General features: G+C 39.0%; 1 protein-coding gene across 2 annotated transcripts in view; it reads right to left on the reverse strand.

Annotated features, from left to right (window-relative positions):
- Window positions 1–4,667: 4,667 nt before the first annotated feature.
- PIP4K2A (phosphatidylinositol-5-phosphate 4-kinase type 2 alpha) overlaps window positions 4,668–17,525 on the reverse strand; it is a 116,762-nt gene continuing 103,904 nt past the window's right edge. For both annotated transcript variants that reach the window (XM_068405552.1, XM_068405551.1), the window contains 4 exons: window positions 13,398–13,511; window positions 9,918–10,161; window positions 8,815–8,918; window positions 4,668–6,982 (listed from right to left, as the gene is read on the reverse strand). In XM_068405552.1, coding sequence (XP_068261653.1) covers window positions 6,902–6,982; window positions 8,815–8,918; window positions 9,918–10,161; window positions 13,398–13,511 — 543 coding nt within the window. In that variant the 3' untranslated portion in view covers window positions 4,668–6,901. The remainder of the gene's footprint in view (window positions 6,983–8,814; window positions 8,919–9,917; window positions 10,162–13,397; window positions 13,512–17,525) is intronic.

Here is a 17,525-nt window from a genome sequence, read left to right on the forward strand (position 1 = left end):
AGAGGCAAGGTGAAACAGCAGGAAAGGAGAAACGTAATGACTTAAATCACCTTCCAGGCTTGTATGCAAGTGCCAAACCTCTTCAAAACACAAGGTTCTCACAAATGCCATTTATTCCAATAGGATACACATCGCTAAATAAAATGAGTCACTATGAATGAATCAGATCAAGTGGGAACAAAGTAGGAGCTCTTTATAAGCTCAGAGCATATTGGGCAATAACTAAAAAGCCTGCAAATACTCAGAGCACTAGGTAAGAATGAATTTATGCCAGCTCGCAAATAAGTATTTTTTGTATCTTAATACGTAGGTCCAAATAATTATTTTATGTCATATCACTAACAGAGGTGAGACCAGAAGCTGTGAAAAGGGAGTATCATTAGGAAAGCTAAGATCATGGTACTGTTTACTTTGGGAAAAGAGAAAAACAGTATTTTATTGCAGTTATAGCGGCAACTACAGCTAAGCAGTAGCTGTGTGCTCATTTTGAAACTGCACTCTGTTCAAACAGCAATTATTACAATTTTTTTTTATTAGATGGCAAATGGATGGCTAGGAAATTCTCAAAATAGAAACCTGTAAATCAATTTCTAAAATGTGACTGACAATTAAGAAGCACCATTTTAACAGAAGATTTTTTAAAAAATTAGGCATTACAAAAAATAGAATAGGTCATTCTGTCTGGCTTAAACCATTTTAAATCTTAAACCATTTTAAATTTTAAGTTGGCTGGCTTAAATCCAGCCAACATGGATTCATGAAAGGCAGGTCCTGCTTGACCAACCTGGTCTCCTTCTATGACAAAGTCACCCGCTTAGTAGATGAATGCAGGGCTGTGGATGTAGTCTGTCTAGACTTCAGTAAGGCATTCGACACTGTCTCCCACAGCATCCTCCTAGACAAACTGGCTGCCCGGGGCTTCGATGGGTTAAAAACTGGCTGGATGGCCAAGCCCAGAGAGTGGTGGTGAACGGGGTAAAGTCCAACTGGCGGCCAGTCACTAGCGGTGTTCCCCAGGGCTCAGTTCTGGGGCCGGTGCTGTTCACTATCTTTATAGATGATCTAGACGTAGGGATTGAGTGCACGCTCAGTAAATTTGCAGATGACACCAAGCTGGGTGGGAGTGTCGATCTGCTGGAGGGTAGGAGGGCCCTACAGAGGGATGTGGACAGGTTAGATAGATGGGCTGAGACCAACGGCATGAGGTTCAACAAGAACAAGTGCCGGGTCTTACACTTCAGCCACAACCACCCCATGCAGCTCTACAGGCTGGGGGAAGAGTGGTTAGAAAGCGGCTCGGCGGAAAGAGACCTGGGGGTGCTGATCGACAGCTGGCTAAACATGAGCCAGCAGTGTGCCCAGGTGGCCAAGAAGGCCAATGGCATCCTGGCCTCTATTAGGAATAGTGTAGCCAGCCGGTCTAGGGAAGTGATCGTCCCTCTGTACTTGGCACTGGTGAGGCCGCACCTTGAGTACTGTGTCCAGTTCTGGGCCCTGCACTTCAAGAAAGATGTTGAGGTGTTGGAGCGAGTCCAGAGCAGGGCGACCAAGCTGGTGAAGGGTCTGACCTACGAGGAACGGCTGAGGGAGCTGGGGTTGTTTAGCCTGGAGAAGAGGAGGCTCAGAGGTGACCTTATTGCAGTCTACAACTACCTGAAGGGAGGTTGTAGTGAAGTGGGAGTTGGCCTCTTCTCCCAGGCAACTAGCGATAGGACAAGAGGACACAGCCTCAAGCTTCGCCAGGGGAGGCTGAGGTTGGACATTAGGAAGAATTTATTTTCAGAAAGGGTTATTAGACATTGGAATGGGCTGCCCAGGGAGGTGGTGGAGTCACCATCTCTGGATGTGTTTAAGAAAAGACTGGACATGGCACTTAGTGCCATGGTCTAGTTGACAGGGTGGTGTCAGGGCAACGGTTGGACTCGATGATCCCTGAGGTCTCTTCCAACCTGGTTGATTCTGTGATTCTGTGATTCTGTGATTCTGATTATTTTGTTAGACAAGGAAAGGGAATATTCAATTTAGTATATGCAAAAGCTAATATTTACATTGTTCAGTACACAGAGGCAGGATCACATTAAGAGAAACTGAAAGAGTAGGAGAATAAACTGTTCTCAGGGTCCACTGTAGATAGAACAAATATTAATGGGCTTAAATTGTAGTAATGTAGAGTCAGGTAAGGTATTAGAAAAAAATCTTTCTAATGATACAGCTAGCGAGGCATGGGAAGGGATAGCACAGGGAAGTCATGGAACTGCCTTCCCTAGAAGAGATTAACCCAATTTTCACCAATGTTTATCTACAGTTGAATTGCTCTGGGGCAGACTATAACTATCTCTCCAAGTCCTTTCCAGTCCTGTTTTCTAACAGTTCTAATAAGGCTCTTGTTCATGATTTTAATCTCACATAAGCCATCTTCACCACTTGAAGATGCTGCTCTCAAGCTCTTCCTCAATCACTTGTTCATACACATTCCCTTGTTGTAGCATGAAAGCAGATGTCTGGTCAGTCTCATGCAGGAGTAAACCAGCACCATTGTCCAGATTAGATTAAAGACAGCGCACTGCTGTCTGTGCAGCCTCTGCTCTTTGCTACCACATGGCACTGTAAAGGACATGCTGATTTCCAGAAACAACACCTGACATAGAGAAATCAGGACAGAAAGGAAGAGATGAAACAGATTTCTCCATTAAGTTAACTGCTCTCTATTTTTATTTTTTCCCCCCATTAAATATATGAGATTTTGAAAGAAACCAAGCGGACAGCACCTATAGAGCAGACACTGGATAAAAGTGGGGTATGAGACCACGAGAATGCAATGATCCCACCTGATGCAGGGACTTGCTAACTAGTATTACATTGGAAAAGAAGAGGTAAGCACAAGGGAGGGAGCTGGAAATTCAGGTTAGACATTTAGGTTATGTAGTTGACATAGAAAAATATTGTTTATAAGAATTTTTAATTTAAACATTTCTATTGCCACAGTCCTTACATGAACAAGCCAGCTGGATCTCCTACCTTGAAGATCATCACTGCCTTCAGGTTTTCTTCAGGTGAGAGGGGGAGAAAACATTTTATCAGAAAAGACATTCTTTTCTTATGCATTGTCATATACACACGTCTACTAAAGACAAGGTCCTTCAGCTGCTTGCTGAAGTCAGTAAAGCCTGTCAAACACAGCGTGACCTGTAGCAAACTCCACAAAGAGAAATGGTAATCACCCTTATCAATGCAGGAGAGGCAGGAGGGAAACACCACCAGCTAGACGTCTTGGGGACGCCCCTGTGTTGAGAGGTTGATATGAGCAGGATGTCCACAGGTAGCAGCAGAGCCTTGCAAATCCTAGCTGTGTAGCTGTATGAAGACGTGTCAGCTAGAGAATAGTGCTGTAGGGCACTGCAGGAGTAATTCCACTAAACCATCGCTTCAAAAGACAGGGCTGGCTTAAATCTTCAATGTTGTATACTTACTGGAAAGTTAAATCTGAGCATGTCCAGAAGTCTTAGGAAAACAAAGAGAGGAAAGCCTAACTAAATAACACTTCAGCTGTTGAATAGTTCATTGGAGCAGAGAATTGGAGCAGGATTTTAGATCTGGCACATTGTGCTGGCTTCGTATATTAGAAGCTCTCATTTTATGTTGTGAGGGAGATGGCACTGAGAAATTACCTACTGACAACCCATGTGCATCTGTATTATAAAAGCAGCACAAGAGTTCAGCAGCCTGGTCAGAGGGCATGGTAGATGGTTCGAGTGGTGTGCACAGAGAACCAGCGAGGGAGCTTGCTGTCCACTGTGGCTAACGTGTCCACCTAACTTGAGCAGCATTCCTTGAGCACCATGTTCATACTGAACCCTAAGCAGCTGGAGCAGCTGTGTGAAGTGCAGGCTTAGATAAATACTAGAGACAACATTAAGTGAGTAATTAAGAAGCTGAATCTCTCCCCACCCTATAACTTCACCTACTTTTAATAAAATAGCTCCTCAACCATCTACCCTGTGGGGAATGTCTACTTTATCATTAATTCTGTTGTGTATTTTACAGGTAAAAATATTGCTGAAAATATTGTCTTGCAACATCTGTGCAAAAAAACTGAATGAAACTGAAAAGTGACAAATGTATTAAGAGAATTAAAAGTTAGTCACAATAAAGACAAAAAGGCACTTTTCTGCCATTTGCCCACGATGTGCGGCACAGGCTGTATCAGGCACTGAAAGCCCTGACAATCAAAGCCTTGAAATTCTGGAACAGAGAGCCCTCCGTCCTCCCCATGAATTGTTTGGGTTTATTCGCAAGTACTTTTTAAATAACTGGCTCAGCGTAAGATCTTACACGTTAGAAAAGTTCTGCCAGTCCTTCTATCAATTAACTATTATGGACAATCTTCCCGTTTTTGTAGTAATATTAGGATTTAGTCCATAGAATTGTCAATTACAAACCTCAGTATTTGCTCTCAGAGCACAGTCTAAGCCCAAACACCCAAAGTCTAAATGTTTCAAGCCACTTGAAGTATGCATGGAAGAAGCACGGTAAAAATCTAATGAAAAAGTTTTAAGTTTCTTCTTCTTTTTTCCTTTGTGATATAGGCTACACATTCATTTTAACATCCAAAATTCATCTGTAAGTGATCAAAACCATAGTTGAAAGACAAGAACAAAGGACTTACCTAGTGAGTCATCAAAGTGCTTTATTTTATAAAGCCTTGCTCATGTTTGGAGTGTAATCTAAGCACTAACATATACAATAATGAGTCTTCTTTGCCCTGTCCAAATAAACAGTTTATCAACAGGAATGAGTGACAAAACTGCTACACAGACAAAAAGAATGCTTGGCTGTAAATGTCTAAAATTGTCTAAAAATGTACACTCATTGGCCGCAATTAAATATGTACTCCAAGTGTGTGTAGCTCATTTTTACTTCAGGGTCTCCCTGTGGCCTCATACTTTAAGAAGCCACAGCATGCTTCAGCAAATTAAACTTGGGTGAGAAAATAGACAACTGGTGTATACAGGGAGAGGACAAAAAAAATATCAAGCCACAGTACCAACTTATTTAAATACATACAATACAAAAGTATACACATACATTACAGTGCTGCGGACATCACTAAGTCAAATGTAACAAAAAATCCCGTCGGAAAGGTTGGGGAAAGGAGAAAAAAATTAGTACACAGCAACGGGGACAGTATTGCCTTTGGCTGCTGAAGAGAATGTAATGGGTTGCTATCGTACAGGCTCCTCTGAAGTAAACCACTACAGACGTTACGTGCAGTTGCAGGCTTAACAGCACTGACGTTAGTTACGGAGAAGGCATGCTGGCACTCCTGGTTCGAGTTACAAATGATGACAGAGAGGGTTTGACTTCTCTTACGTCGCCTACAAAATCTAACAACTTCAATAAAGAAATTTCAAAGGCACAGCTTTAGCACAGTGTATAAGTAGATAAACTTTTAAGCATATGTAAATTGGTCTCTTTCAAGCATGGAGTCTTTCAGGGAAAAATACAAGAAGAGGAGAAATACAATGTTGTTGTTTAAAAATTTTAAACAAGTTAAACATGATCAGCACAGTTTTAGGCAATGTACTATACAATCAAACTTGAGTAAATGGCAGGACAGGTCATTTTGATGCTAAAAGACGACCTTGGTAAAATCCCTCTGAAATATCCTTTCTCGTTTTATTGTAAAAGAGTCCATCATGGAGGTGAGCGAGACATTCACTTTAGTACACTACTGCACATGACACCTTGGAAGATGACAAACATTACTTCATTTGTACTGCAAAATAACTTTACATGTAAACTCAGAAGTCATATATTGTACACGGTTCTGAAATTCAGAAATATCCCTGCTTTCCTAATAATGTAAACAGTAAAATTCAGGGTTCATTTTTTGAGGGATAATCTATAACAAAATACCGCTGTTTCAACAGTATAACATAAGCATTTAAACTGCAAATTCCCAGTAAATTACAAGGGAATGGAATTTCTATCAGCGTGCACATCTTTCATGATGGGTGAAAGATGGAGCTACTATTGCCCCAAACTATGCGCTTCTTCAGATAAGCTTTTTTCCCACTTATAACATTATTAGTTCCTATATTGCAAGAATATAAAACAAACGAAAACTTCAGGTAACAAAGTGAAATAAGCAAAGTTTTCCCTTAACATAAGTCTACTCTAGCAAAAATGTACACATAGCACGAATTACATTAGCTCTTCGTTAAGATAAGAGACGCTGGCTCTCAGATGTCTGAGAGGCTGAACTTCCTGATGCAATGTGCTGAAAAGAAGACAAAAATGGGAAAGGGAGAAAAAAAAGGAAAAAAACCCAACTGCTAGGAACTGAATGGGAAAAGCCTCCGGCACCAAGGGTTGTTGCAGCTGTTTTTTGAAGGAGTGCCAGTGTGCAGGGTGTAAGTGTAACATTCGCAGTAAGGTTTTTATTATTATCATCATCATAATGAAGAATACTGTCATGTATCTTTTTAGTTCAAAAAATAAACTGATCCACAGTTTACAATTTGATATCAATATTGTAGATTTAACATGCATTTACTCTTCCCCACCCCCACCCCACACTTCTTTGCTCATTTATTCCGTTTCAGCTGGTAGCATCAGAGCGTTACTGTCACAGTGCACTCTGAGTAAGCTGTTCTATTTATTTAATTTATTTTTTTTTTCCACACACAGAAGAGTCAGAAATAGCTAGAACTATGCTGGGAATATCAGGCAGCTGTTAAAGCGAGTACTCCACCCCAGTTCAGTCATCTTTGCCAGCAGATGTAAACAAAGGGGTTGCTTTCTGCAAGATGAGCGCTTCTCTGAGTTCCTTTTTTTCCCTACACTCATAGCCACTGCTGCTGTCCCCAGGTCTCGTGTCTGTCCTATGTAACATGATAGGTTACGTCAAGATGTTGGCAATAAAGTCCAAGAAGCGCTTTGAATACTGTTCAGGATTAACAGTTGAAATTTCTGCACCAGCCTATACAGAGGATGGAGAGGGGAGAGGAAAGAAGGAAGAACCAGTGTTTTATTTGATGCTTTGTCATCAAGAGTGTTACTTACTCAATGAATTTCATTTGCAGTCCCAGAACCAGACGCTATAAACACAAACTGTAATGGCCCTCAACCAGAGTCTCACTGATGCTTTTTTAGGCTTCACGTGAGTACAGTGATACACGGTACTCACCACTGTAACTGTAGGACATCCATCTTCCATTTCTGAATTGTATTGTCTTTACTTTCCTTACTTCTCTTTACTTGCATTGTACTTCAGTCTCCTATATAATTTCTACTGCTTACTTAATCACGCTACCCACTGATCCATCAATAGATTCTGGTCTGTAGAGCAGCAGTGCCTTCATATAGAGAAGACTAAATTATCGTACTCAGATCCAGTGTGTCAACACTTGTGTAATGTATATTGCTATCCGAATGCTAAATAACCTGGTCTGGAATATATGGTAACAATGAGTAACATTTTTTCAACATATATGCATTTAAATCTGGACTCACTGAATAAGCTATACAATTGCTATTTCAATGAAGTCACGATTCCGTTCAGATTTTTATTAGAGGTTTTCAGAGCCTTAGGCCACATTTGTGGTTATATTTTTCCCATTTCACAAAGGGGGAAAATTGCATGCATGCAATTAATGAAAAAACTTCAGTGTCAGGTGGCTCAGGATGTAGACAGCAAAATAAACAAAATGGTTGTACAACAGTAATGTTCTGTAATAAGTTCTAATCACAGTCAGCTTTAATTATCATAGTTGTTACTTACAATATGTTTCTAGCCCTTATTTATGCCATAAGTGTGAGTTTTTAAAGTCTGCTACATTCAAAGTTCATTAATAATTGCCAGATAACGACTGCATATGGTCTGCATCAACTTTCAGCTGCTCTGACAGCAGAGAGAGTAATGAGAGCATTGTTTCAGAGAGACAAAAAAATACCTTCAACAGGCCTGTGCAGGGCTTATTGCTGAGCATTCCACATCACACTCTACTGTAAACTAAAAAGCCTTGAGCCCTTTGCTTAAAACCTCCCACAACGCCCTGATCCTTCAGATACTTAGACAGAGGAAGGATTTTAGCCTCATGAACAATTATGCTCTTTTTAAAAAGTTTATGAAATTTGAACCTTAGATCACCATAGAAGTGATAATGGTAGATATAAATCGTAATTCTGGAAGACTGGGCTACTTTACCATGGTTCTTTGGTGTCTGCTGCTAAGCTGCAATTTCAGTCAAAATAAAGAAATTCATAGCAGTCAAACAGAAGCTTTCACTTAATGGTCTCCAAATATCTAATATGTACATTTTATGCTTAATTTTGCAAATCATACTTTTTTTTTTAAAGAAGTCTTAAAAGTGAGTCACAGTATATACTGAAGAATTAACTTTCCACAGGCTGTACTGAAACTATCACTAGGGCCCTGCATCTGAAATAACATTCACAACAGCTTTCATAGAGCTGTGTACTAATACAGGTGTCTGGCGAACAGCTTTCTTTGCACGAATAAGGTGGATCTCACAAATTTAGGACAAAGTCCTAAAAAGGCATCTCACTGAGCTCTTTATGGGTAAGAAAGCTATGCGTGCAGCTGAAAAGGGAGGTCCGCTCTCAGTATGTAATGTGTTGCCATTACTTTGTACTTTTATATTACATATTAAACTAGAAAAAAAACGGAAAAAATTCTGATCTGTTTCCCCATTCCTTAGATTTCCTGAACTATGCTGCATCGGTGCACTAAAAAACAAAAATGCAGCAGTATAAATGGCATCAGAGGAAAAAAACAACGCAGATACTTACCCCATGCTTTACCGTTTTTGCCGCATGGGCAGCTTTCTTTTTTGCATCATAATGAGTAAGAATGTCAATAATGGCCATAAAGTATATTTCCTTCCTAGGTGCACCTGCAAATGGCAAAGACATGTCAGTAAGAATGACTTTTGAGACATCTTTATCATGAGTCCTCCTTCTAACGAAGGAGACTTTATAAGGCTCAATCAGCAGCTAAGACAGGTTAATGTCGGTCAGAATCACAGATCTGTAAAGACCGCAGGCTCAAGCTGTTCTTAATTGAGAGTTTAACTGCACTCATATATAATGCAAAACTCTCTACATGAGTGTAAAATAAAACACCACTGTACAGAATAGGAATTATTGCTCACTTCAAGTAATGTGGATTTCATATTCCTTTGTGGAAGAACTATGAAGTTTTATATGAAAGGTAATGCTTCTGTGTCATCGAACAAGATAGTACTTTCTTTATAAATAAAAACATGTCTTTAACCATGTAAATGCTGATGAAAAAAAAAAGATAACCTTCCTGTCTTGAACAGCCACAGGTAACTAGTTATACTTAGTTTTACACACTATCATCAAACCCAGTTTCAGGCTCCTTACGCACTCCTTATAATGACTTTCTTAGCTGGAACACAGAAATTGGTTATGAGTGCACAAATTTTCAAAAAGCAACCAAAAAAGTGAAATATAAGTTAGAACACTGCTTTTCTCATTCTTTCTAGACTGTTTTTAACAGTGTTATCTTATTTGCTGGGAAAAGGACAATTATAGATATAAGATTTCCTGAAAAGGATGAAAAACCCCATGAATTACCTGAGAACTGCTATATCTGAATAGTTAAGCCCGTATACAATTTGATTGTGTAGTAGGTGAATTATTTGACTGCATCCCCACACATCACAATATTTAAGAAATAGGTTCATAAATATGCTGAGCGTTATAGGTGTCTTCTGCTTTCTGCTGCACTGAAAAGCAACTCATTCCCTCGTCTACAGAGTAAATTTATATTGTGCATTTTAACTTTGCCTTTACATGGTTGCAAAGACTTTAGGATTCTGGTGTAAGAATCAAAACATCTTAACATAAAAATATTTATTACTGCTTACTTTCATGGGATTTTATTCCATAAACATCAATAGCTGGATCAAATTCCCCTGGAGCCAAGGGCAGTGAGCTGTTCAGCGTGTTTCCTGGACTGTCTGGAGGGGTTCCAATGGGGTGGGTCCCATCACTTTCACCTTCCTCTTCTCCATCATTCTCTTCACACTCTACTTCTTCCTGTTCAGCTCTTTCAACATCATGAATTCCAACCAGCAAGCTGTAGTCCATGAGTTTTAACTGAGCAAGGAACTAGAAAGTGATAATAAGCAATTTATCAATATCACTGAGAAACGTAAGCTCCACTCACAAACAGAAGTTACACAAAGATGTCATCAGTTGAGAAAAACAGGCACTTCTAAGAGAGAGCAAAAGGGAGGATTAAGTGATAAAGCTAGCAGAGAGATACTTGAATTTTTTAAGATGTAGTAACAGCACACAGGTCACTTGCAACTTATGTTACAAAAAAGCTGTAGCACACTCTCCCAAAATCCTCAGGGAAAAGTTATTTTTCCTGTAGTGACAACCTGTGCCTGCGCAAGCCGATGACTGTCACTCCTGTCCCATGTTTCAATTAGGGCTTATCCTGGCACCGCTCAATGTCCAGACCAGCCTCTGTGCTATCAGGTGTGCTATGATCTAGCGCTAAATCTGTCCCCTCGCTCCCTTTTAAGCCACGATTAAAGAATTGTGAAAAAGCATTTAAATATTCTTGCAGTAGAAAGTAGTGAAGTTTTACATCATGAAGATGTGAAACGATGCTATATTCTCTTAACAGTGAGAGGCTCGCAATTTAAATCATGCAAGCAAAATGTGAATGCGAATGAAAGGGTGGTTTTGAATGAAGACTGAGGACAGGAATTTGAAGAAGACTGAAAAATGAATGCACTAGATGTGTAGACAGTGTTATTTCAGTTGAGGGGAACAGGGTAAGGCAGAAAGCTAAGAGGGGAGGATGGAAATAAGGAAGGTATAAAAGCAGGAAGATGGGATAAATAGTTCAAAGAGTGAGGGGTAGGCAGGGCAGAGTGGTGCTGCAGCTTGAAAGCAATACTGTGATTTGAACTTGTGGAACCACTGTTTATGATATGCGTAGTAAAAGGCTGAAAATACAAGTTGTTTCAGTTTTCAGAAACTCTAAAAGGCTATAAAAAGGAAGTTAGAGCAGACCAGAGAAGGGAATTAAGCCAGACTTTGGAACGGTGAGAGGCATGAGACGAGTATAAAATACTAGCAAATGAGAAACTGCAGTTCGTCAGAATCCTGATTCTGAGAAAAAAGAGGAATCAGAGATAACAAGTGACTGTAAATTCAAGCGCTAGAAGAAATATTGTGATATTGTGAGAAGAGGTTTTAAGAAGGAAGAAGAAATTGGTTTCTAACCATTTCAATATAACAAAGGAAAAGACTCTTCACAAGACTAGAAGCGATCAAGTTTGAAGAGATGATGTACAATATACAAGAAGAACAGATGAGATTGGCCAAAGGCAATGGAGTGGAAGGAATCCATGCATATCATTAGGTACTTGATAAATACCAAGAGAGACAGGAGAAAAATCTGCCAATAATAATACAAAAAAGCAGGAAAGAGAACAGACTCTTGGAAAAAAACAGTGAACTGCAAATTAGAAGAGAACAGTTCTTGGGAAAAAAGTGTGCTGCTGCTGACAGCAAAAAGACTTAGGGAGATCAGCACAAAGAAAAGATCATCTGATTTAAAATTAAAAAAAATATCCTTATGTGCTTTTTCTCACGACATTTTCGATGGAATGAGGAGGCAGGAAAATAGACAAGAGGATATCAAAACAGCAGTAATAGATATTTGTCTGTCTGAACACAGGAAGGGGACATAAGACTTGATTTATGAGAGAAATATAGTAACACAAATTATTTAATAACAAATAAGAATGGATATAAAGTCACACAGTTTAGAATACTACTCCATAATAAGTTTAACTATAAATATTGTGTCTAAGATAATCATATCAAGTGCTGTGCGTTTCTTTCCATTGTAGTGAAATCCGAGTGTTTACACATTGAGTACAAACTGCAGTTATCTAACAAGGGCAGAAGAACCAGTAAAAGAAAAACAAGGTTAAAGAACAGCTTGCCATTGTTAAAATCAGGTGCCAGATCACTTCACACTAGTGGTTTACATGGATATTTAACAATGCTCTGTATAAATTTCAAAACCACAAAAAATAGCCTTCCAAGACATGATCTGGAATCTGCCATTATATTTACAATCCAGTAAATGATGTAGAAGATTGCACACAATCCACTTTCTGGGGTAATAAAGTATCTTCCATGTTCATTGCACACACTTAAGATCTTGTCTGCAACCTACTTACCGTAAAAGCATTAGTCAGCAACAGCAGTACATCTTGAAAGAGCACAAAACTTAAACACAAATAAACTTATCTCTAGAGCTGTGACACTGGTAGAGCAGTTTTCCAGCACAATATTATAAATATAAAATAAACACATTGATATTTCACAAAATATTTATGTTTTCATAATTATCATCACCATAAATTTCTCATCGTTATTATGATGGGAAATTAGGTTTCCCCAAAAGCAAATTATTGGGTAAATTCTAAAGTTACAGTATTTTGTTTTGTGCAACTACTGAGATACAGATCTGAAGAACTATACAAGTCAATTCACAGAGCCATTTTGATATAAATACCTGAAAGTCTTATTAAGTCACAGATTTATTTTGCTATCAGGTCTCTTCCAACAAGGAAAACAGATTTTAGGCTCTGAGTATAGGGATTGAAAAATATTGTGTTTAGTGACAATATTTTCAATTATGGAAACTAAAGTCAAGCTGTGTGAACTAGTTAGCGCAATATTTATTTTATTTGCTGAAATTAGTTATAATAAAATATTACATTAAATTCACATACTGACACTTTCCTATTAATTATTGACTATATTCAGCCAATTACAAATTTATATGAGCAGACTACATTAAGATAACGAGTCCAACTGCTGTATACAAATTCCTGAAGCACTCTTGCTGTTGCGATACTAAGGAAGATTTAAAACTGGACTACTAACATGAAACAAACAGAACATGCATGGCTGTGCGTAGGGGATGCTACATTCTCTGTTATGGACTACAGTCTGTGTATGGTCTCAGCTCTGGTGTACCTCCACCTGTAAAATACAACTAACAGTACTCACCTCTCTCTTGGGGGCATTTAGAAGTACTAGGCTTGTAAAGCGCTTAAGTACTAAGCAGTACCATCATTTTAACATCACATCGTCAAGGCAGGGACAATGTATGGCAACCAGCAATGGCAGCAAGCCATTTATCACATCAGCAAAAGTAGTGATCAACTCCTGAAAGTTTAAATTGTGTTTCATTTAAAACAGTCTTATAAACAAGGGCTTTCATTAATGAATTACAGGTATGATTTCCTGGGCTATCTGTAATCTGCCACACATTTTAATCACATATAACTGAACAGGTACATTCTTACCTCAACATCCTTTTTGAGTTTCTCAAGGAACATCTTTTTGTTATTCTCATCAATATGAATCTTTTGGCCATCGTTAATAAAATCATTGTCTTTGAACGTAGGCAGCTCTTTGGCCTAAAATAAACCAAAACTCCTGTAAGAGCGGGACAAGAGGAGCACGGTGAAGCTGCTGACCCAGCGCGGCCCCCCCGGAGCTCCCCTGCGCCCGAGAGCAGGCACCGCCGAGCTGCCGCTCCGGGGGAAGCAGAGGCACCTCCATCGCACGCAGCTCTCTGTAACTGCGCCCACGGAGCCGTTGGCTTAGTTTATCCCTCCGTAAATGGTCTAGAAGGCGTATGTTTACCAGGCGCGCAGCAAATGTAGCTAAGGCAAAATCTCTGACTCAATACTTGATTTGCATCGAGCTTCTTCCAAGACGTCGTTTGTCAAAGTGATTGGCAATAAGTGAAGTCGAAACACAATCTATACCTCGTAACAAAGTGCTTGCATCAGATCTTATAGATGAAGTCAGACTGGATTGCATTTTACTTCGCTATTGTGAATGTTTATAATGCCTAATACCAAATAATTATTTAAAAAGCATCAAGTGAACATGAATTGTGTAATGCTGCTTAAAAGTGGTGAATGCCAGAGAAGACCACTGCCTTTTAAATAAGTAATTAAACATTTTTGATGTAGGAGTATTAGTTGATTCTCTTTATCTTTAACTCTCCCATGAAATGATTTGCAACAGCACTAAGGAAAGCCAGAAACTTTCACATGACCAGTGCAGAGCAACCACTGGTTTCAGTACTAGGACCCCTCAAACAGGCTCTGTTTTCAGATGACAGTGCCTGGAAGTTTACTTAAAAAAAACCAGCAAGCCAACACACAAAAAAGCAGTTGCTTCAGGGTATTTGGTCAAGCACTAGAAGTAATAGTAGCTTCTGCAATCAGAGCCTTTAAAAAATTGGCCCATTAAGAGCAATGAACAGCCTTTCCTCCCCATCCGCCCTTAATAAATAGTAGGGAAGAACAGGTTTTCTTTACAAAGAAAATGTTGCAGAACCGAGTGCTGCAACCCTCAATCACCATGAACTAATGGGCACTTGGAATAAAATAATTTCCCCTTAATCTGAAAGTGCTTCCGCTAGGAATAAAAGGCAGCTAACATGAGCCTACTGGAATGTCCTCCATAAGTTTAACTAGTCAGACATTGCTCATAACCTTACTGGAGACAGTATTTTTCATAAAGTTTATTTTCTTCCTACAACACAGTAAGGAAAAGAATGTCAGAGGTTCTTTTCTCTTCTCCAAAATGTACATATTGGAAAGCACAGCATTAAAATGTAAGCATCACAGCAGACCCTGAAATGCCCTTATAGATATTCACAATGGCCAAAAGTTCTTCTTGCTGGTGGGCTGTGCATGGAAGTGCTGAAATACTCAGTTCCTCAACTGCCAAAATTTATTTTTTGGACCTGAAATGTGTGAATTGCTCAAGATCCCACAATGCTGCTTTTGTCTAGAAAAGCAACCCTTCTCTTCCAATAACTGCCCAAAACAACTCAAACAATTAATAATGTTTTAATAGTTATGAATCCATTGTTAAATCTATTGCATCCTGACACCTTTGAACTCTGGAAAAAAATAAGGTCCTAGTCTGGCTGCTCTGAATTATTACTGTGTTGCATCTAGAACATTCTGATATACTAAAATACCCTCTAATACAGACCCTCTATTTTAATTTAAAATAAAAGGAAAACCCCTTTTATTTAGCAGCTGAGATGGAGCTATAACCATTCATCTGTCCAAGACTCCTTCCCCAGAGGAGTCATGCTGCAGTGCTCCGCTGCTTAAAGACGACGTTAGACACTTCTTGAAGCTCACAATGAATTGTTCACTACAATATGACAGCGCAGTATGCATCGATTTTCTTTCTGGCCTACTCTGTAAGTGGTTTGGGATGAAAACGAGTAGGGGAAACATCAGATAAGCATTCCAGACTAACAGCTGTAGAGATTATCATACACAATTGAGCAAACTGTCCCATGGACAAGGGCTAATTCTGCAGAGGCGGGACTGCGGATCCAGGGATGTTGCCAATGTCAGAGGATGGAATCCAGTGCGTGGGATGCTTAAGAATGGAGAGGAGATTTTGATGAATTAATTTAAGATGCAACAATAATGAGAAGAATGCAGGAAACCAAGCTCCCTTCATTTCTAGCCCAAAGTCACTAAAAAAAAAAAAAAACAACCCATCTCGTATTATCTTTACACCTGCTATATCCAAGTTACTTATTAAACTAGGCAGGGGTTAAAGTGAAACAAACCCATTAACTCTGAAAAAAACCCCTATTAATGCTGTTTAAAGCTGGGGGGTGGGTAAAGAGGAAGGATGTGCCTGTGGTTAAGATGCTGAGATGCAGGTTCATCTCTGGGCTCTGCCACAGGCTTCCTGCCCAGCACAGCACCAGCCAGTTGGACCAGCAGGTGGTGGGAGGGGGAAGCACGCTTCTCTGCTGAAGAGTCCTATATGCAGTACAAATAAACTTACATTACAAGTAATGTCTTTTTGGAAGATGCTAGAGCTGGTAAGCCAGTCGTGCAGATGCCGTGCTCCACTTTAACCTTGTCTCTAATCTATTTTTAATAGAAGTGAGCTAGCAAAGCCGACACAGCCGCATTTCTTGCCTTCCATCACAAGACCCAAGGGGTACTCCCAAGGACATTCAGGGCAGTGAATCAGCTCTCCCAAAAAGCCAGACTCTTCACTGCCTTGTATGCAAGCTCCCCCAGTCCTCAATAATCCCTCTGAGGAGTTTTATCTGAACTCATTTTTCTCCACCCAAATGCCCGTAGCTGTGAAGACTTGGCAAGTACAGAACTGCAGAAATTAAACGCCAATACCGAGTCATGTGAAGAAAAAAGGAAGAAGAAAGAAAATCAGTGGGTCCCATATGAGAAACTGAAGCTAAAAAGCTACGTGCCAGTGGTTGTCCTCACCACATTATTTGTATGATGTCTCCCAGCCTATTCTCTTCCATCTTTCTAGGTGTTATTAGACAAAGCTTTTTTTGGTGTGCTAGGAAATATCATGCGTCCTCTTTATTTAAATCTGAATAGCCCTGTGATACTGTTGCAGTCCCAAATATTGCTAATGACAGCCAGCACTAGTAGTGATTCTAGTAGTACTTTAACTGAAATTCATGTCTTAAAATTGATTTGTGAATTTAGGAATTAAAACCTATGAAATATGCGACTAGGAGGGGCTCTCTTAGTTATTTAAAATTCATAATATATGCGTTCATGTTGAAAAATCCTAATATGTACATTTTTTTCTTATGCACTGAACTAAATAAATACAAAGAAAACCACATTGTGGCAGTTTAAAACACTATCTGAATGAAAAAAATCGAGACTTTGCTTTAATGAAATAATTGATACGGTTAATTTTTCATGAAGTCTCAAATATTTCCAATGAAGCAAAATCCTTATTGGAAAAAGATTCTCCTAGATTGTAATTCATTATAATGAACATATTACTATCATTAAAGAACTAAATATTTTAAGAGCTGCACAGGAGATGAACATCTAACTACTTCCACTAAATTAATAATAGATTTTCTTTCTGAACCATCTACATTGTTTTTAATCCCCTACTTAAAGATGCAAGAAAGGCACAATAGATTTTACAAATATGAAGTATTTATTTATTAAAAAAGCATGTTCTCTGCACACTTCAGGTTTGCATTCCAAAGTCTGCCATGGTCACAGAGAATTTCAATGGTAGGAGGATTTCACACTGCCTTTGAAAAGGCTGAAAAGCAATAAAGCTTTCTTTGACTAAGATGACAGAATGATCAAGCCTGATTAAAAACCTAAAATTACAGTGAAACAGCCCACTGACATTGTTATTAAAAAAAAAATAAATTATTGAAAGGAAAGAACCAGGTGAAGTTTTATTTCTATATGAACATGGAAATAGTTTTTGCAGTTTTCTTAACACATCTCAATTCAGCATCCTATCCTAATCTGTTGAAATGAAGATTAGCAATTTTTTTTTTTTTCAGAGGGATTTTTGTGCATCATGACCAAAAATAACGATCATGGCTAACATTAATGCTGACATTTTGGAAGAAGCTCGCT

The sequence above is a fragment of the Nyctibius grandis genome, chromosome 7 (genome assembly GCF_013368605.1).
Source record: "Nyctibius grandis isolate bNycGra1 chromosome 7, bNycGra1.pri, whole genome shotgun sequence".
In the NCBI taxonomy this organism is placed as follows: Eukaryota; Metazoa; Chordata; class Aves; order Nyctibiiformes; family Nyctibiidae; genus Nyctibius; species Nyctibius grandis.